This window comes from Bombyx mandarina, chromosome 23 (genome assembly GCF_030267445.1).
Source record: "Bombyx mandarina strain Sakado chromosome 23, ASM3026744v2".
In the NCBI taxonomy this organism is placed as follows: Eukaryota; Metazoa; Arthropoda; class Insecta; order Lepidoptera; family Bombycidae; genus Bombyx; species Bombyx mandarina.
Window position 1 is genome coordinate 15,388,169 of NC_143229.1, and position 21,606 is coordinate 15,409,774.

At 39.3% G+C, this 21,606-nt stretch overlaps 1 protein-coding gene across 1 annotated transcript in view; it reads left to right on the forward strand.

Annotated features, from left to right (window-relative positions):
• LOC114246586 (uncharacterized) overlaps nt 1-21,606 on the forward strand; it is a 61,090-nt gene that overhangs the window by 35,304 nt on the left and 4,180 nt on the right. Inside the window, exons 5-11 of the mRNA XM_089737617.1 lie at nt 583-815; nt 2,684-2,856; nt 6,260-6,633; nt 6,739-7,510; nt 8,717-8,967; nt 10,775-10,932; nt 11,456-11,742. Coding sequence (XP_089593743.1) covers nt 583-815; nt 2,684-2,856; nt 6,260-6,633; nt 6,739-7,510; nt 8,717-8,967; nt 10,775-10,932; nt 11,456-11,742 — 2,248 coding nt within the window. The remainder of the gene's footprint in view (nt 1-582; nt 816-2,683; nt 2,857-6,259; nt 6,634-6,738; nt 7,511-8,716; nt 8,968-10,774; nt 10,933-11,455; nt 11,743-21,606) is intronic.

The window sequence follows — 21,606 nt, forward strand, 5'->3', positions numbered from 1 at the left end:
GTATCAATTTTTCTAATAAAATACGTACTTAACAAATGTTCACGATCGACTTCCACGATGAAGGAATAATATCGTGTAATAAAAATGAAACCCGTAAAATTATAATTTGCGTAATTACTAGTGGTTAGGACCTAGTAGGTTAGGCTAGTGTGAGAGAAAGCATTTCAACATTTTGAATATTGAAATATATGAAACACAAGAACTGGTGACCATTACTAGTGGTAGGACCTCTTGTGAGTCCGCACGGGTAGGTACCAAAACCCTGCCTATTTCTGTCGTGAAGCAGTAATGCGTTTCGGTTTGAAGGGCGGGGCAGCCGTTGTAACTATACTGAGACTTTAGAACTTATATCTCAAAGTGGGTTTTTTTTTCTTAGTTGGGTAGACGAAGCTCACAGCCCACCTGGTGATAAGTGGTTACTGGAGCCCATAGACATCTACAACGTCATCACACACATGGGTGGCGCATTTACGTTGTAGATGTCTATGGGCTCCAGGAACCACTTAAAAATAAAAAATAAACTCATTGAGAGCCCTAGAAGGCCGCACCCAAGAAAATGCTTCTCATCACCGTTCTCTCCAGGACTGCAAAGACCTGGGGTCGGGTCGTATCGGGAAATGCTGCCGCGATCCCTTCTACACTGATCCATGGCCAACGAACCAGCTGGGCAAGTGGGTTCCCGGCGTCTTCGGAGGCAACGACGGCAAATACGTACCAGACAGTCGCGTCAGCCCGTCTACTAACGTGCGACCTCAAGTCACCGGCAGACCCCCCACCTCTCCTTCCACTGGATCTGTCATCTTGAATAACTTCAGGTGAGTTAACATAATTTAATGTTATATAACTCACGTTTTAGAGTTTTTTCATCTCAATCAGTGTGCTTAGTGCGAGTTTTTTAACGTTCTCGATAGCGTAAAAGTTAGCTCGTACTTGTATGGAATGGGATCGTTTGCGTACGTTTGGCGCTAGGGGCGCTGTTCCAACTTTATACGAAATTGGCTTAACTTTTACACAATCGAGAACGTTAAGAAACTCGCACTAAGTTAGCTACGAAAACTAGCCGTACTCGCCCGCTTCGCCGCGCATTTAAACTTTATTATTTACTAGCGACCCGCCCTCGCTTCGCTTCGGAAACTGTAATTTATTATTGATTTCTCCACTATTTAATGGATGTTATTATACATATAAACCTTCCTCTTCAATCACTCTATCTATTTAAAAAAATCGCATCAAAATACGTTGCGTGGTTTTAAAGATTTAAGCATACATAGGGATATAGGGACAGAGAAAGCGACTTTGTTTTATACCATGTAGTGATTGTCATTATCAGGGAGTCCAACGCTCATATAAATATTAGCACATCCATTGAGTACATGTATTGTCTGCATGGATACCAAGTTTCAAGTCAATCGGATGCATGGTTCAGTAGTTATAACGGAACATCCGTAAAAACCACTGTAGATTTATATAATTAGTACGAACATCCAATATTTTTATTGCTTAGTTGGGTGGACAAGCTTACCGCGCACTTGGTGTTAAGCGTTTCTTCCTAGTCGGATACTCTTGACAGAGTATTCATGGCTGTAGATAGACACTTACTGGTGGTAGGACCTTGTGATTCCGTACGGGTAGGTACCACCGCCCCGCCTATTTCTGCCGTAAAGCAATAATGCATTTCGGTCTGAAGGGTGGGGCAGTTGTTGGAACTATACTGAGACGTATTTATGTTGTAGATGTCTATGGGCTCCAGCAACCATTTAACACCAGGTGGGCTGTGAGCTAGCCCACCTATCTGAGCCATAAAAAAAAAAAAGTTCATTAAGGTTTCGACTTCTACAGATATCAGTAGGTGAATAGTGTGTTATGATTTAAATGAAGTGATTTTACAATGATGTTTAGTTCCGACGTTTTTGCACACGTAATGGCTATTGTTTCGTTGATACTTCGTGAGAACAGGTAACCCTCTCCCGGATCTACAAGAGATATGATTGTGAAGCAGCAACACTAATATCTACCACATAACTACCCCTAATCTTTACCTACAATTTACATGGTGCCATTTTTACAACTATAATTGACTGCTAGTCAGGGGAAGGGCATTTTGGGAGACACATGAAATGGGAAAGTTTAATGTCTATTTGTGCCGTGAAGCACTTGTCGTGTTACAATACGACTGTGACCTCATTTCTTATGGTGGAAGTCGACATCCGTGCTATAGTGCCCATGGGCATTCCCGATCCTGCGGAAAGAATGGAAAGTAGTCGACGTCGCCCCAAACACGTCAACTCGGATCCTCCCGATCCACTAACGGTGCTTCTAGGTACTTCAAGCACCGGTCACCGATCTCGTCGAACCCGTCGCTTGCGACGAAGGGCTCCACGAGTAAATTAACCCTCAGACACAGCCCACTGAGTTTCTCGCCGGTGGTCTTCTCAGTGGGTCGCGTTTCCGATCCGGTGGTAGATTCTGCGAAGCACGGCTCTTGCTAGGGTTCGTGTTAGCAACATCGTCAGGTTTGAGCCCCGTGAGCTCACCTACTAGTGAAGGTTACGCTGATATAGCCTCTCAAGGCTATCAGCTTAGGTAGGAAAAAAAAATGCGCATGGGCTTTATTAACCGCTGATCATCAGATTGCCAAAAGCTCCTCAAAGACAACGTGTAATCAATCTGTTGCTACCAACAGGAATACCCCTAAACCAATTTCACCAACACCTGGACCCAACCAACTGTCTCCTGGTTACCCGTCGAGCACCCTGGCTCCTGCCTTCGTGCAGAAGAATCAGTTCAACCAAGGATCGTACGGTCAGAAGGGCGTTGGGCAAGGCAGCATTATCGGAGTTGGACAAAACGGCCAAGGTAAGCAGTTGACTATCATCAAACTCCTTCCGTGATACCAGCATCGATTTGTGGCGTGAAATTTCCACGCGTTTCATATTTGTGGGGGGAGCAACTGATATATTAGTAGATGAGGCTCCTGGACGAACGAAGAGAACCAAACATCTGCAAGTGAGCTATGTATCTTGGACAATTAAAACAAAATTATAAAACAAGATAAGTTTTGGGACTTCTTTTTCCTTATCCCTTTTCTCTATCCACCATTCACACCATCGGTTGACGGTGCGATAAAAATAGATGCCGGTGTAAAAAACAATAAGCTGTTTTTTTTCTCCCTACCTATGCCGATAGGTAGGTGAGCTCACAGGCCTCAAACCGGAAGTGTTGCTAGCACTGGCTCTAGCAAGAGCAGTGCTTCGCGGAATCTACCACCGGATCGGAAACGCGACCCACTGATAAGATCCGGCGAGAAACTCAGTGGGCTGTGTATATGGGATAATAAGCTGTGATTATTGTTGATCAACATAAAGAGTAGACTATATTCACACTACCTGAAGCCACTGCGTTCATCCAGAGTGCGTTTCCAGAGATATCTTTTGCCACGTACCATCCGGTTTTGAAATGAGCTCCCCTCCACGGCGTTTCCCGAGCGCTATGACATGTCCTTCTTCAAATGAGGCTTGTGGAGAGTATTAAACTGCAGGCAGTGGCTTGGCTCTGCCCCTGGCATTACAGATGCTCATTGACGACGGTAACCACTCACCATCAGGTGGGTCGTATGCTCGTCTGCCTACACGGGCAATAAATAAAAAAGTAACACTCTTGCAAAGTCAATAATTTTATCATGTACTCAGTTCCAAATACATACATTTAAATTTAAAACATTAAGTACATAATGTTATTTGCTTATTTAGTTGTACCAACAGAGTGAGATCATTGTAAAACATCGACAAATTGACAAGAAGTACTTTTTTTATTGCTTAGATGAGTGGACGAGCTCACAGTCCACCTGGTGTTAAGTGGTTGCCGGAGCCCATAGACATCTACAACGTAAATGCCGCCACCCACCTTGAGATATGAGTTCTAAGGTCTCAGTATAGTTACAACGGCTGCCCCACCCTTCAAACCGAAACACATCAGTGTTTCACGGCAGAAATAGGCAGGGCGGTGGTATCTACCCGCACGGCCTCACAAGAGGTCCTACCACCAGTAAAAAGTACACGATTAATTAGAAGTTCAATCGACAGTGTAATATTTGACATTTTGAAAAAAAAAAGAATTGAGATTATTGAATAAAAATACAAGGAAATATTTAGAAAAACAAATTATGAAATTCAGAATAATACATTTTTGATAAATAACAAAAAAAAATATTAAAATTGCACCTAATTAGAGAAGAAAATATATGTACATGAAACTTGTTTATATTCGATCAGATTAATTTTCATTTTATGATTAAGAGTAATTATGATTGGCTTGGTATATTAATTACCATAGATACGCACGCGTTGGCTAATTTTAACTCTTATATAGACACAGAAATCATCTGAAATTCTCATAAATCTATCTAACTGTGGCAAATACGCTTTTATTACTATTTTTTGTTAACGTATTAACGTCGCGTCATACATTGATGGCTGTGGCCAACGATGACGTCATATCGTACGAACCAATAACAAATCAGGAAACGCAATAGTGGCACCAATTGCCAAAATTTAAAAAAAATTATTACACGAAGAAAAAAGATGGACGCGCATGTCAGTTTTATATTTGTAAAATACTTAAAAATAATATAATCAGTATTTGAAGAAGTAAACGCATTTATTCATTTTCCTGGCCACCTCAAGATACCTCTAAGAAATAGACGCAACATTTTTTTTAAATTAATTGAATGAAAAATAAGATTCTTCGGAAATTTCATGTTATTACAACAGCTGCCAATCACCGCTAATCACCTTATTTGAATGATATATTGATTTTATGGAAGCAATAAAAATTGAAATTTCCGAGCGATGATAAACGTTGACAAGTTTATGACGCGCAGGGTTGCCAATTAACGAAATTAAAATCGCTAATTTGTCGCTTCGGAAAATTTTGTTTTTGCCAAGTAGTTTGTTTTGAAAACGATCGAAGGTCGGACTAGGAAGCGTATGAATAAAGATTTTTCACGCAATAGTCAGCAATAGTTGTAAGGTTAGTTTTTATATAGATTAAATTCACTATTTTACTGGTGGTAGGACCTCTTGTGAGTCCGCGCGGGTAGGTACCACCACCTTGCCTATTTCTGCCGTGAAGCAGTAATGGGTTTTGGTTTGAAGGGTGGGGCAACCGTTGTAACTATACTTGAGACCTTAGAATTAGCCCTTATGGGCTCCACTAACCACTTCACACCAGACGGGTTGTGAGCTCATCCACCCATCTAAGCAATAAAGAAAAAATGGTTTTCCAAATAAAATAAAATAAAAAATTGTGAGAATCCCGTAGGTAGTCCGCTTTCAAAAACTAAATAGAAATCTCAATTGAAACAGAAAGCATAAATCATTTAGCTTCACTGAAATATCGCTGACTTGCCCATAGTGACAATTTACATTAATATAACCATAAAAAACCTAATTAAACACAGCTAAGTAAATCGTTTTTGGACTGGCAACCTTATTTCGCGCATCGCTTAAAAAATCTTTCGCAAGTTCTAAATAGAGTAGAATTGTGGTCTTGATTAAAAGATGTTAATTCCGTAAAGATTCAAGGATGTGCGTCTGATATTAGATGACAAAGCGAAATAATTTCCAATCGATAGTGAATCAATTAATATTATTCTAAAGCAGGACATTAGAAGGATATTGAGCTAAAAGATATTTAAATAGAACAGCGAGCCAAGCTACTATGCCGAATTCAAAAAATCCAGGAAATGTTTCTAAGCAAATGTGGTACACTATTATTTATTATTTATTTATTTATGTACACACAAAAAAGAAGACATAGTACAGAGTAATAGGAAAATTATGTACAAAGGCACTGCTTATTTCTTTAAGAAATCTCTTCCAGCAGACCTGCGAGAGGATTATGAGAATAATAATTAAAAGTGTTGAGTGTGTGTAGAACAGCTAAAATAACAAATACAACATGAGAGTTATAGTAAAACACATTACATGAGTAATGAAAGAAGCGTTATATGTTCTTTTTATTGCCCTTTTAGGCAAACGACCATACGTCCTATCTGATGGTGAGTGATTACTGTCGTCCATGGACGTCAGCAATGCCAGGGGCAAATCCAACCTACTGCCTATCGTTAAATGTTTTAAAATTAAATATAACAATATCAATCAATATACAAATATACAAATCTTGGGCCGGAAATTCGTCCATTATATCTTCAGATGTCCTATTAGTTTGAAGTTGTATTCATCCGTTAAATCTCCTGCAGGTAACCAAGGCTCTTATGGCCAAGGTTCGCAATTCACGCAAACCTCATCATCGAGAGGCCAAGGACAGTTCCAAGGTGTTGGCCAAGGGCAGTTCCCAGGTGTTGGCCAAGGACAGTTCCCAGGTGCTGGCCAAGGACAGTTCCCAGGTGCTGGCCAAGGGCAGTTCCCAGGTGCTGGCCAAGGAAAGTTCCCAGGTGCTGGCCAAGGCCAGTTTCCAGGTGCTGGCCAAACCGGGACACAAGGAGTTGATGTTGGCGTCACTCAAGGATTTGGCCAAGGTGCCTCCCAAGGAGTTGGCCAACAATCCACTTTCGGTCAAGGAAACAGAGGCCAATTTGGCCAAGGCACCCAGACTGTCTTCGGACAAGGACAGGTACGTTGTTAAATCAATTTTGATTAATTAGTAAATGACTACCAAATTAGTAGTCAAAACTTTAATTTATGCACAAAAGATTTTAGTATTTCATCTTCCAAACAGGGGGTCAGCCAAAAAAAAGGTTTTGGAGTCTCTCAAGGCGCTGGAGTCGGTATTAGGAACCAAGGAGCCGGCCTAGGTACATTCCTAGGACAAGGTACACGTGTTACCTCTGACCAAGGCCAAGTATACGACCAAGGTGTTGTCCAAACCGTACAACAGGGCGTCGTCACCGCAGCGCAGCAGGGCGCAGGACAAGGAGTTAAGTACGGCCAAGGTCAAGGCTTCCAACAAGGAGGTGGCGTTAGCGTCAGTCAAGGAAGCTATGGTCAAGGAGAGTCACAGGGTGCCGGCATCAGTGCAAGCCGTGGCTCCGGACTGGCTGTCAATAAAGGAGCTGGCTTCAGAGTTAACCAAGGCACCGGTCAAGGCCAAAGTGGAGGATTCGGTGTTAGTCAGTTTGCCGGTAAAGGTTTCAGTCAAGATGCTGGTTTAGGTGTCAACCAAGTAACGGAAGAAGGAATTATCCAAAATGGCGGATTCGGTGTTGTCAGAGGATCTGGAACTGCCGGCACCCAAGGAGGTGGATTTGCAATCAGCCAGGAAACGGGTCAAGGAAGCAGCTTCAGGGGAAACCAAGGTAGCGCTGGACAAGGAATATCTCAGAGCGGTGGCTTCGGAAACGGCCAGGTTGCGGGTCAAGGAGGCTTCGGGCAAGGTGGCAGCTTCGGTGTTGTTCAAGGAGGCGGATTCGGAGTAAGAGGTCAAGGCTTTGGCGTGAACCGCGGTGAAGGCATCGCGGTCACAGGTGGTCAAGGAGAAGCAATAAATCAAGGTAAGTGTTCTCATTCGAACCATACATAATTCTAAACAATAATATTATATTTGCCGTTGTAACTATAATTGGGACCTTAGAACTTATGTCTCAAGTGGGTGGCGCATTTACGTTGTAGATGTCTATGGGCTCCAGTAACCACTTAACATCAGGTGGGCTGTGAGATCGTCCACTCAATAAGCCATTAAAAAAAAAATTATATGTATTATTAAACATTAACATGCGGATGTGTCGAGAGGTGGGGGTATGTTTCTTTGAACTCCGTACCGTATGTAAGTTGTTATGTTATTACTCAAATTGTTACTTTAGATTTGACCTCCAGGCAAAACGGCACGTTTAAATATAGTTAACTGCCATAACTATTTGGTTATCTCTAGCAAAATTACTTAGAATATAAAAACATCGTTCCAGGATTCTTTTCGGGGTCATATTCTCATTTCTTTCACTAGAGTGCCGCCTTTTTCGTGCAGTTATCGAGTTATCGAGGTGGTTTATCTGGAGCTAAGTAGTCACCGAAGTTCATAGATATCACTGGATCTACAACACGCGATTGATTCGCGGTAAAAATAGGCAGGACGGTGTTACCTACCCGTGCGGTCTCACACTATTCTACCACAAATAGCTTGCAAGACTAAATTCTGCGAATATTTTAATAATTAAATTTGTTATTATAGTTTTTTCAATTTGCCTAATTACTGGTCCGTTAGAGTAGGTGTCACTAACCTAGCCTATTTCTGCGGTAAATTAGTCACGCCTTCCGGTTTCAAGAGTGGAAAATCCGCTGAACAGATATCCTTCTCATATGGTCCCTTAAACTCCCTTAGGAAACGAAGGAATAAATCAAAGAAGTCTTCAATTTGAAATTTACCTTTAACCTCCTAATAACAAAGCTCATATGAGCGGTGTTTAGAGATGAAGTATAAAGCCAGAGGAATGACACATTAAATTGAACCCTCGGCCAATGTAGGGATACTATTTTTCTAGTCTATAATTAGTTAATTATAAATAGTTAAAAAAAATAGTTAATTGATACCTTTTTTTACGCTACTGTGTCTGTCATTCTCATTTCCTTTTCTTACCGTTTTCTCTAACTCACATTTTAACGTTTTCTTTCACACTCTTTTTATAAGTTCCGTTCTTACCAATCCTACATTAATATGGTTGAAATTCTCCTAAGCATAGCTTTTACTGTTTGTTCATATACAGGCTTTGGCCAAGGTGTTTACAACGGCGGTGGTTTCGGTACGGGCCAGCGTCTGGTCTCCGGCCGAGGGCAAGCGCTCGTCCAGGGCGAAGGTCAGACAGTCATCCAGGGAGTCGGCACCGGGGTCAAACAAGGCCAGGGTTTCACCGTCACTCAGGGCAACGGCGTTGGAGTCGAGAATGAGTACAGCGCCTCAACGCAGCGGGTGTTCTTGAAGAGATACTCCGGCGGTGGACAATGTGGGCTTTTGAATGTAAGTACCACAAAAGTATGCCTTAAATCCAAGTTTCAAAATACCATTGAAGTGTTAATACTGTACTGACTAGTGGATGGGAATCTTATGAGCCCGCGCGGATAGGTACCACCTCTCTGTCCATTTCTGTTGCTATGCAGCAATGCGTTTCGGTTTGAATGGAAAGTCACCTAACTGTACTATATAACTGAGGCTTAGAAGGTCACAATACGGCGTTAGCGTTGCTGATGTCTATGGACTACGATGAGTAAGCTGACTAAGGAAATAAAGAAAATGCTTAATTTCTTCATCTAAAAACTTAAGACGGCCGTGCTATTTATAAATCCATAATATAGCTTTGGGAGCCGCGAATAATGAATGATTAATTTGAATTCTAATCACGTCTGATTTACCTATTTTTGTCGGACGCCATCTAAGAACCACAAACTATTAAGATAAATAATGTAAACACACATAATGAACAAAGGTCACGTGAAGTAATAATTCGAAGATTCAATTAATTAACGGTCAAACTTTAATATATTTATATTTGCTCAATCATATCTGGCTTTAAGGACGGCAGTGATCATTACGAAACGCTACGATTAGTTTCGACAAAACGAAATCTCCTCAAGAAAAAATATTTCGGATTTCAAAATAGCAGCGGCGAGATCATACCGCACAATGGTCGAACGCGACCAGAAAGTTATTCTGTTACAATCACGCGGCCGCGTCGAGGAATCCGCGATGTTATTTGTTAACAAATCGAACTAAATGGTCCGCACGAATGTAAATAACGCGACAGGAAGAGAGAAAAATGCATAGACCTAGAAAAACGCGGGGCTTATGACAGATGTCAAGTTCTAGCGCGTTCTCATTATAGACCTTTAAAGTATACTTCAGTGGTTCCGATACACGGTGTCACATGTCAAGTTGACATTGGCAGATTTGTGGTGTTACTGCCACAAAGTCCATTTACCAATGATCGAATTGAATTAATCTGTCTTAAGATCATGCTTTTAACACTTACACTGCGGGAACAGTGTGCTTAGTGCGAAGTTTTTAACGTTCTCGATAGCGTAAAAGTTAACTCAAGTATGCAGTTGGAACAGCGCCCCTAGCGGCAAACGTAGACAACTAAGTAAACTAAGAGTTAACTTTTACGCTATCGAAAACGTTAAAAAACTTGCACTAAGCACATCCTCGGTACTTTCAGCTGGTGCGAACAAAGAAAACTATGTCCCTCTCGCTGGTCTAAATAGATTATTTCAGGTGTTTATATGAGCTCGACAGCTATATAGTTTAAGTATACAGAAGTTTTCCGCAAATGTTTGCGTGAAAGACGATATATGTAAGAGGGGAGTGAGCGAAGAAATAGTATATGATAGAAGAGTATGGAAGGAGAAAACATGTTGCGCCGACCCCAGGTGATTCGGAGAAGGGCAGGATAATGATGAAGGTTTTCGCAAAGTTATAGCATATTAGTCTACCCGGTTGGTCGAGAAAGACCTGCCACGCACTGGTGGAAATATCATTGAGGGCTCATATCGACCCTTCGCCGCACCAGATGCAGATTTATGATTTTAGTTGCCGCAGTCAAAGTGTTAACACGTTTTTACTAGCTTGACATATATCTTAACCAGGTTACGGAATATTTGAACGAAATGTTCACTTTAACTTAAATTTCGATTGTTTTGACAATTTGTATAATATATACTTGTTATGGTGTACTATTTTTAATTTAGAATAAGAGTGTGCTTCCATCGCTAGATTATAAGATTTCGCCAATTTCTCACAAGTTATATATTCGTTTCTATTATTAAACCAGCCCCAGAAACCGTACGGCAACCGAAATGATCTAGAAGTAGACTTCGCGGAGATACCCTGGCAAGCGATGGTGCTTCTCCAGACCAACAGGAGCCTGCTGTGCGGAGGAGTCATCACCAGGCCTGAGGTGGTTGTCACTTCAGCATCTTGCGTCGATGGGTAAGACACGTTAACCATGTTCTTATGTTTTCTCGATCCTGGGAAATGAATGATGATGAATAAGAGATAACGCAGCATTGAACCAGTTTTTTTACCTTTAATTAGGAAGGACTGGGTTGGATGTTGGAAGACGAAGAGTTGTTACTAGTGGTAGGACCTCTTGTGAATCCGCGCGGGTAGGTACCACCACCCCGCTTATTTCGGCCGTGAAGCAGTAATGCGTTTCGGTTTGAAGGGTGGGGCAGCCGTTGTAACTATACTGAGACCTTAGAACTTATATATCAAGGTGGGTGGCGCATTTACGTCGTAGATGTCTATGGGCTCCAGTAACGACTTAACACCAGGTGGGCTGTGAGCTCGTCCACCCATCTAAGCAATAAAAAAAATAAAAAGGAGAACCAGGCGGTTATGACTCGAAAGAAGCAATAGTATTGTTGAATGTCTTTTACGATCGTAAATTACATAGAAGTTAAGTTACCAACTTGTCATAAAGCGCATTTTATAGAATCTCACTCTTACACAGGCTGGACGCGAAAAACGTTCTGATCAAAGGCGGAGAATGGAAACTCGGGATTGACGACGAGCCCCTCCCCTTCCAAATAGTCCAGGTCAAGACCATCATCCGCCACCCGGAGTACAAGAGGGGAAGCCTGAAATACGACGCAGCCATACTGGTGCTCTCGGAGAATCTGCGGTTCGCGAAGAACATCCAACCGATATGTCTCCCCGCAGCCGGAGAGACCTTGGACGCGTATTACAATGGAGCTGGAGAATGCATGGTCACTGGCTGGGGAAAGATCGTCTTGCAAGGTAAGAACAAGTTTGTGTCGTCTTAGGTCACGTAGATTTGACTTTTTCCTCCTTACTGTTTATTATTTGTTTAGGAAACAATACAATCTATCCAAAATATCCATGTCAAAGATAGGTACAATAAGGACCAAGCAAGCTTCCACCATCCACGAGTCACACGAGCAGACAGTGAACATGCAATCAAATATATATTGTAACTATACCGAGACCTTACAACTTATATCTCAAGGCGGGTGGCGCATTTACGTTGTAAATGTCTATGGGCTCCAGTAACCACTTAGCACCAGGTGGGCTGTGAGCTCATCCACTCATCTAAGCAATAAAAAAAAAATGACTTAAAAACTAAAAATCGATCAATCAAATCTAGATCATCTCGCAAACACACAAAAATCGCCTTTGGCTATATTCTTCTTTATGAATTGATTTATAATCTTTACGAATTGATCGAAGAAAGATGTCAGCGTTGTAGAACTTCGTATCATGTAATAAATATAGCGTAATAGGGCTTACAGATAAATGTATTGGAAACATTTGGGCCGTTCACAGTTAGAAGGTTGATTTCGAACAACTTGCGCTTAAAGCTCGGCCATATCGTGCCCGGGTATCGTGTCCAATCCTACCACAGTCATGACGATACTGTCAGTGCCTGATGCTTATTGTTTCGCTTCCTATTTTCTGCAATTAATACTAATCTGTAAGAAGCGCACGACTGTGGAGAAGATAAACTTCTTTTAGACGCGAAACGGGCACCTGAAAAGTCTTTTATCGGTTGGGTTTTGACTGCCTTAACCTAAAGTTAAATGTATATGAGACAATTAAATGAGGTCCTGTGGTCTATCCGATTATCCACTTACACAATTTAAGCGACTTAAGGAATGATGTATAAGAAGACAAGGAGAAGTATTTTGTTGGTCATAAAGTGTTTTTAGCGCTGTGATGAATGAATGAAGTCAATTTTTTTTTATTGCTTAGCTGCGTGGACGAGCTCACAGCCCACCTGATGTTAAGTGGTTACTGGAGCCCATAGACATCTACGACGTAAATGCGCCAACCACCTTGAGATCTAAGTTCTAAGGTCTCAGTATAGTTACAACGGCTGCCCCACCCTTCAAACCGAAACGCATTACTGCTTCACGGCAGAAATAGGCAGGGTGGTGGTACCTACCCGTGCGGACTCACAAGAGGTCCGACCACCAGTAATTACGCAAATTATAATTTTTGTGGGTTTAATTTTTATTACACGATGTTATTCCTTCACCGTGAAAGTCAATCGTGAACATTTGTCAAGTACGTATTTCATTAGAAAAATTGGTACCCGCCTGTGGGATTCGAACACCGTTGCACCGCTAGGTACGAATGCACCGGACGTCTTATCCTTTAAGCCACGAAGACTTTTTAAAACTAATTAATTAATTAAAATCCTAGTTAATTAAACTAGTCAACCGATGCTCAACTAATAACACACCGGTTCATAATAGAGATATTTTTGTCGCAGATCCATCGCATAGTTGATGCTACAGACATATTACATTACTTCCTACAATATTCATGAGTCGCCGGGAGGCTTTAATCGAAAATCGAAACAATGAGCCAACAAATAAGGTTCTTTTTTGATATTGAAAATTTGAAATTGTTTGAGATGATTCCATCGTCTTGTTTTTACGGACAATAAAAAAAATTACCGAATAGTATTATCGGTTTTTGAGTGATAATATGTTTGTTGACTTCGTTGCTGTTTCGAAGCGATGTTTCTTCTGGCGTCGGAAAGGAAAGCATAAGTGTTAATACTGAGACGTCGACTATTTGGGTCAGTGTCGGTCGTGTACCGATAGCAAAAAAAACATGAATTAAAAAAATATGTTACCTTTATAATATCAAGAAAATAATTTTTTTTTCACAAGTCCAATACTGGTAGCGTCTCCATCTTGAGACGTGACACCGAAATGTCAATTATAATCGTGCTGACAACAGCGACAGTAAATGTATAATCTAAAGCTTGTATATTCATGTATATCTTGTAGCTTGTGTATAACTAGTGTACGACTATTCTTTATATCTTTCTCGATTTGACGTAACGAAATAACTCTATTTTTAATTTGACCTCATAAATACCTAATCCAATTCTAGATAAATCAAAACAAAACAAAAAAAAACTGCCAATTAAAGTCAAAATTTACAACACACGTCATAATAAACATTTTATATTTACGATCTGTCGAACGAAATTAAAGCAATTTTTTTTTATATATTCTATATCGTGCCTTCATATAAATGGTAATATGTTCTTTTTTTCGTTTCTAACATAGAATATTAATGCGATATTTATTCATTTTATCGTTTTGTATGTAAATTATCGATTGGCCTTGAGATCACCGCGTCTTTGTAACGTGAACGCCCACACGAAAGCAAATTTAATGAGATTCGATTAAGAGGAATTCCCGAAAACGTATAATCAAATTTAAGAAGACATCGGTCCGTGGCTAATTGCTGACGAGGGCATCAATTCAGTCAAATAAATACGTAACGTGTGTAATAACAATGTGTCAATAATCAATTAGTATGACAATTAAGTTGTACTTTGTTTTTTTTTTCCTAATTATTCGCTGGTAGCCTAAGAGGCTATTCCAGATACGCGCGGACGCTTAGGTGAGCTCACGGGATCAACCTGAGAGAATTTGCTAACACTAGCCCTAGCAAGAGTAGTGCTTCGCTGAATCTACCATCGGATCGGAATCGCGATCTAACGAGAAGATCCGGCTGAGTCTTTAGTTAATCCTAGTGTTAGGAATACCATTTTAAGATAAACAATAGTCACACCACTGATAGTATGGAGTCGTTGTGGCCTAAAGGATAAGACGGCCGGTGCATTCGTATCGAGAGACTGTGCTAGGGTTCGAATCCCGCAGGCGAGTACCGAATTTTCTAATGAAATACGTATTTGACACGTTCACGGACAACTTGAATCATTGCGGATCCTCTCGATCCATTAACGAGTTTATGAGTTTCTCGTCGGATCTTCTCAATGGGTCGCGTTTCCGAATCGGTGGTAGATTCTGCGAAGCACTGCTCTTGCTAGGGTCAGTGTTAGCAACACTTCTGGTTTGAGCACCGTAAGCTCACCTACACGTCAAGGAGAAGCTGAAATAGCCTCTCAAGGCTATCAGCATAGGTAGGAAAAAAATATAATTTGTCAAATATGAAGGAATAACATCGTGTAACAAAAAATCAAACTCGCAAATAATCAATCTTGCATATAATAATAACTATATAAACGAGACATTCGTGATCATGTGTCTCAATGTATTTGCCGCCATTCCCGTTTGACTCGATATCTGTTTAATGTCAGATGGGCCGTTAGCAGTTTTGCCTATAATTAACAATTTAACAATTAAAAAACTTCTGCCCATGCGCAACTTCATCACAATATAGTTCTTGCTTCTCTCTCCTTGCGTCAATAATCCTCAACGCTGAGGGTTGTAGCCTCATGAGGCTTTCTTGGGAAAATACACATGGTGGACTCCCGTGGTCCCTCCAAGGCAGTACTTTTGGAAAAGATTTAGTCCACCAAGGCCGCTGAAACCTTATTTGGGCCCGGCTAATTAACTGCCGTCAGGCCATCGGTGTTGGCTGTTTTACGGTAGAAAGATCGAACTCTAATTCTACAACCTTCCTCTTTTCTCATTGGGGCTTATCTGCTTAAGTACCCCTTACAAAAGTAAGTACTTTGTTGACCCGAATTTGTTATTTTCTTACATGAGCGTTTAGTGTTAAATTATTTAAATTATTCATTGTCTGCTTCTTTTAAATAAATATTAAGTGCGTGCGTGGAAAATTCCGTCTACAACTTAGCGGTACTCACGAATCGAAGAATAGTTTTAATTTTACACAAAGAAATTATTGAGATGAGTCAGTCGTCCGAATGTTTCCAAAACATTAATCGATGAAAAAAAAATTGGTATTTTAAAAAAGTTCATTACGTTTATGCATCCAGTACAAAAATTTAAACGACAAAAACAGGTTTGTCATCGTTTCTGAGCGATTCTTACATGTGAAATATACATAATGTTATGCATGTATGTACATATGTTCATCGAACGGGGTTACGTAACGATTTTGACTCTAGAAGCGACGATACACGGAGACTAAGTAACTTCGAAAACCACTAGAGAATAATGAAGCGTCACTCGGGCAATCCCGCTGTCTCGTAAACACACAACACGTTTGTTTGGATCGACAGCGCTCCCCACTCGAGCAATCTCGCAGTCTCCTAAACACAGAACACGTTTGTTTGGATCGACAGCGCTTCCTACTCGAGCAATCTCGCAGTCTCCTAAACACAGAACACGTTTGTTTGAATCGACAACGCTCCCTACTAGAGCAATCCCGCTCTCTTGTAAACACAGAACACGTTTGTTTGGATCGACAGCGTTCCCTACTCGAGCAATCCCGCTGTCTCGTAAACACAGAACACGTTTGTTTGGATCGACAGCGCTCTCTACTAGAGCAATTCCGCTGTCTCGTAAACACAGAACACGTTTTTTTTTTTTTTTTTTTTTATTGCTTAGATGGGTGGACGAGCTCACAGCCCACCTGATGTTAAGTGGTTACTGGAGCCCATAGACATCCACAACGTAAATGCGCCACCCACCTTGAGATACAAGTTCTAAGGTCTCAAGTATAGTAACGACGGCTGCCCCACCCTTCAAACCGAAACGCATTACTGCTTCACGGCAGAAATAGGCAGGGTGGTGGTAAAAGTTTTTGTTTGGATCGACAGCGCTAATCGAGCAATCCCGTTAACTCGTAAACGGAAATCTCACCCAATCTAGTCTCAAGAAATGTAGATTACATTTAAAAAAAAAGATACACAATAAGTAGGTAACAGCGAGTAAAAAAATTTGGCTTGTAACATAACATTTGTATTGCTATAAACTACGAGCCCTTCGTTTTCTTGGCATAACAATTCACGTACATTTTTCGTTTTGAATATTCCAATCCCGCTGTCAGTCCTTCGTCTGTGACGCCACAGTGTAAATTTATTAAACAAATAGGTCACGCCTACCGCGGTCCTAAGCTTTTAGTAGCACGCGACGCACAAAAAGGTCATTCGTATGTGTTTGATAATCACATCGTATTATGAACATATTTTTTTTTTGTTAATGTTTCGTGTATGACATTCAAGAGTCACCAGCTTAATGACGATACAATTTATAATCAGATTACTTACGTTCAATTGTTCGAATTACGATGAAGGTGAAAAAAAAACCTTAACAACCATTTCTAAGTAACCGATATTATAAGATAATATAATCTACAAATTACCAGATATAATCATTACTATTAACATAAATACACCTTGAGACATGAGGTCAAAGCCTCAAAGTATTGCGTTAATGCTTCGTAGCTCAAATAGGATGAATGTGATACCTAATCGCGCGAGTAGAAGATTTTATATGACATCCGAAATAATTATAAGTTAATTATAAGTTATTGAAGGCATTAACAGACCGTTATGACTGTCGGTACTTGAACCATTGTACCATGGTTCACTTGCGGACTAAACATTAATAATAATAAAAATAATGGTTGGTTCGAAGTAGGTATCAGTGGAATGGAATATTTGAAATGTATTCCACTGATAACTACTTTTAATAAATGTATATTTTTTATTTGATTGGCTTTGTTAATTTTGAGTATGTTTCAATGATACTATGTACACATATGGACTTATTGTTGTCTGAAATAAAATAAATCATTCATCATTCATTCATTCATTCATTATAATTCCGCGCTACTTCTGAGTTTAGTTATTAGGTTTTAAATCGCTTACTTTGTTTGTCTATGCACAAATACTGTCAAACGATTTTCCGAAATTATTTGTTGTTACGCGAAAGGTCAACGAACCGAACACTTCTAACAAACTGACATTTTGACAAACGTCAAAAATGAGATATGTCAAAGTCGTCGATACAACATAAATTATCCCTATTATTGTATGGAGGGTAGAATTAAGGAGCACCATATTGTGTAGGGGACAAGTTGAAAAATTGTCCACATGTAAACAGCAAGTTGCAAGACTCACTGAAATAGCGCTATTATTGGTGGTGGGACGTCTTGTGAGTCCGCACGGGTAGGTACCACCACCCTGCCTATTTCTATGGACTCCGGTAACCACTTATTAACGGGTGGACTGTGAGCTCGTCCAGCAACCTAAGCAACAAAAAAACAGAAAACAATAGTGCAGAAATTGGAAATGATGTGAATGTACCAGTTTCAAACAGAGTGAAATGAGCTGGGTTGAAGTGAAGTGTGGCAGTTTATGGCGTGATTTTTAAACTCTTTCCATTTGCTATTGTGGCGCCATCTTCATTAACTCCCTTTCAGCGGACACTTTTTAATACACTAAGATGGTGCTCCTCACTTCTACCCTACATAGTTATTACAATATGTGCTCTGTCACATTGTTTTTGAACACGTTTCTGCTTGAAACTCAATCACGAATTGGAAATCGAATGCGAAAATGTATTTCGCCACAAAATATTGCCTAAGTGTAATTTTCAACGCCGCAATATTCATTCGGATTCCCCTTAAATATGCAGATTGAACTATCTTGCATACAAATTTTATTGAATATATTCTTGTTCTCAGATATCAAGTGACGATAATCATACAATTAAACTGTTAGCTGATTCCCGTGGGACATATTTGTCTATTTAATTATGATGAACAATAATTGAAATGCATAGATTAGTAACGACACACTTTTAAAAGCTATTTACCTGCCTATACCTGAATTTAGGTATTTATAATATAAATATATATATAAATTTAGGTATTTATTATATTTAGGTAGTATTTATACTGTATCAAATCGAAGGGTGAAATGCTATTTGATTTAAGGGACATTTCGCTTAACACGCAACATTTATCTTTGTAATAAAACAATTAATTAAACAAATAATTTAACACAAGTAATTAAACAAACAATTTGATGTTTTTAATTGGAGTACAATAATGCTTATCACATTCAAATAGCTAAACAAGTTTTTTTGTTATGATATTTTTTTCAAATTTTTAAACTTTAAGTGGCTCCCTGGTAAAGTTGCAAAAATGTCGATAAAACCATGTAGCCTAATGCGAAATGGTTTACTATGATAACGTTTGCATAATTTCTTTTCAATTTTGTTTAGTATAATATTTCAACAAATTCATAAATATTTGTGCTTTTCATTGATAAGTCAAAAATTCTCATCGATGATTTTTTTTTAAGACGATTTATAATGAAGTCAACAATGAAAACAGACACCAAAAATCGTCATGTTTTTGCAATGATTTTTAAGGCATTTTCCGGGCACCTGAGAAACTAAAGATCGGGTCGATTCAGTTTACCACCAATTTTGAGAATATGCAAAGATAAATGATAAAATAGTGTTATTTGTATATAATTATTCTACTAAATTCTAGAAATTCACATACGTGCCAAATATCAAGTTTGTTCGTATTTATTCCCATTTTATGATTCGCTTCATTGTTTGATACTGGCTCTCTTTATTTTTAATAATTGCTTAATACAAAACACAAAACAGTTAATAGCAACGGGAGCTACGCTCTACGTTCCATCGAACTTCCCTAAAATACCTTACCCTTTTAATTAGTACTAGTGATCGCCCAGTGATCGAAATTCGACCGTAATTAATTGAAATCATAAGATTGAAACTTATTGTGGTTCTATTATCAAATACTATACGAGTATATACTGCTACAATCAGAGATTTCGCCACGACTATACTTTAGACCAATAATATTAAAGACAAACAATATTAATCTATTCTCAATTTTATCACAGACTTTAACAAAACAAACATTAAAACCCACATTAAAACTCTCCTCAATTGCCCTGTTCATAAAACACATGCTTACGCAAAATCGTTTTCTGTACAAGCAGTTATACTTTGGAATTCCCTCCCTCCAAGCATACGAGCGTGCAAAACCATAGCAGCATTCAAGAAATCTGTTAAGGAACATTATTTATCCTTACCATCTTAAATAAATTATATATATTTGTATAATGTATTATAATATAAAGTAAGTATATGTGTGTATGTTATATATATGTATGTGTGTGTGTGTGTGTGTATTTGTATGTATATATATTGTTTTGTATCTTGTAATATGTATATATTATTATATGTAATGTTTACTGTATGCACTAGGTTTGTGTTCTTAATTCTTCTTTCCTTTTGCGGGCCTACTGGAAGAGATTTCAGCATGAAATAAGTAGTGCCCTTGTACTCTGTATCCTTATTGACGTTTCTTTTCTAACAGCTGTGTGTACAAAATATATTAAATAAAAATAAATAAATAAAATAAACAAAAGAGTCTATATATATATATGCGTATATGTTTTTTTTTTAATTTTTTTTATTGCTTAGATGTGTGGACGAGCTCACAGCCCACCTGGTGTTAAGTGGTTACTGGAGCCCATAGACATCTACAACGTAAATGCGCCACACACCTTGAGATATAGTTCTAAGGTCTCAGTATAGTTACAACGGCTACCCCACCCTTCAAACCGAAACGCATTACTGCTTCACGGCCGGAATAGGCAGGGCGGTGGTACCTACCAGTGCGGACTCACAATAGGTCCACCAGTGATTACGCAAATTATAATTTTGCGGGTTTGATTTTTATTACACGATGTTATTCCTTCACCGTGGAAGTCAATCGTGAACATTTGTTAAGTACGTATTTCATTCGAAAAATTGGTACCCGCCCGCGGGATTCGAACACCGGTGCATCGCAACAACGAATGCACCGGACGTCTTATCCTTTAGGCCACGACGACTTCAAAACTTGTGTTAGTGAGTGTATTGTTTTTATTTATTGATTTAATTGATTTTCTATGCATAATTAAAAAAATATATATATCATTCTGCACTCTTTCTCTATATTCTCTATTAGTGTGGAAAATTACATAGATCATCCGTCCGCGCAATTTTCGTAAAAAGAGTACAATTTTTTTCCTTCGCGAATTAATTTATAGATTATTAGTAATATGCATCTTTAAAATACGATCGCACACAATAATGACGCAGAGATTGAGAATCACTATCACGAGGAAGCCAAATTTTCAAATCAATCACAAACGTCCATTCACAGGGACATTGACCAAATCTACGACCCGATAAAGATAACATTCATAGCTCGTCTTAAATTCAATTTATTTCAATGTTTATTTCGTGTGTACAACACGACCTTTACAACATCGTCATGTCATAAATCAATTTAGACAAAATGATTTCTTCCGTTTTTAATACATAAAAACTTTTGGACGTTTTAAAATTCATTAATTACATTATCGATCTCCTATTGGATGTACGTAAAGGCCAAAGCTCTGTGATAAGCGTTTTATTGATATGTTTAGCGTATGTCGCTGGGTACTACCAATTGTGCTTTAAGCTCAGCCTAAATCTGTTTTACTTTAAAGTTTAAGTGGAACTTTATGTCTTTTTTCTTCTAAGTATTCGTTCGTCGTCTATGGCGCTATTACAGCTACTCGCGGAGGGGTAGGCGGGCTCACGGGCTCAACCTGAGATAATTTGATACCAATAATGCGTTTCGGTGTGAAGGGTGGGGCAGCCGTTGTAACTATACTGAGACCTTAGAACTTATATATCAAGGTGGGTGACGCATTTACGTTGTAAATGTCTATGGGCTTCAGTAACCACTCAACACCAGGTGGGCTGTGAGCTCGTCCAACCATCTAAGCAATAAAAAAAAATTACAATTTCACAATAAAATTCTAATGTTCATATTGTGATTGAACTACCTGATTGATCCGATCACGGCATGAAAATCCCCAGT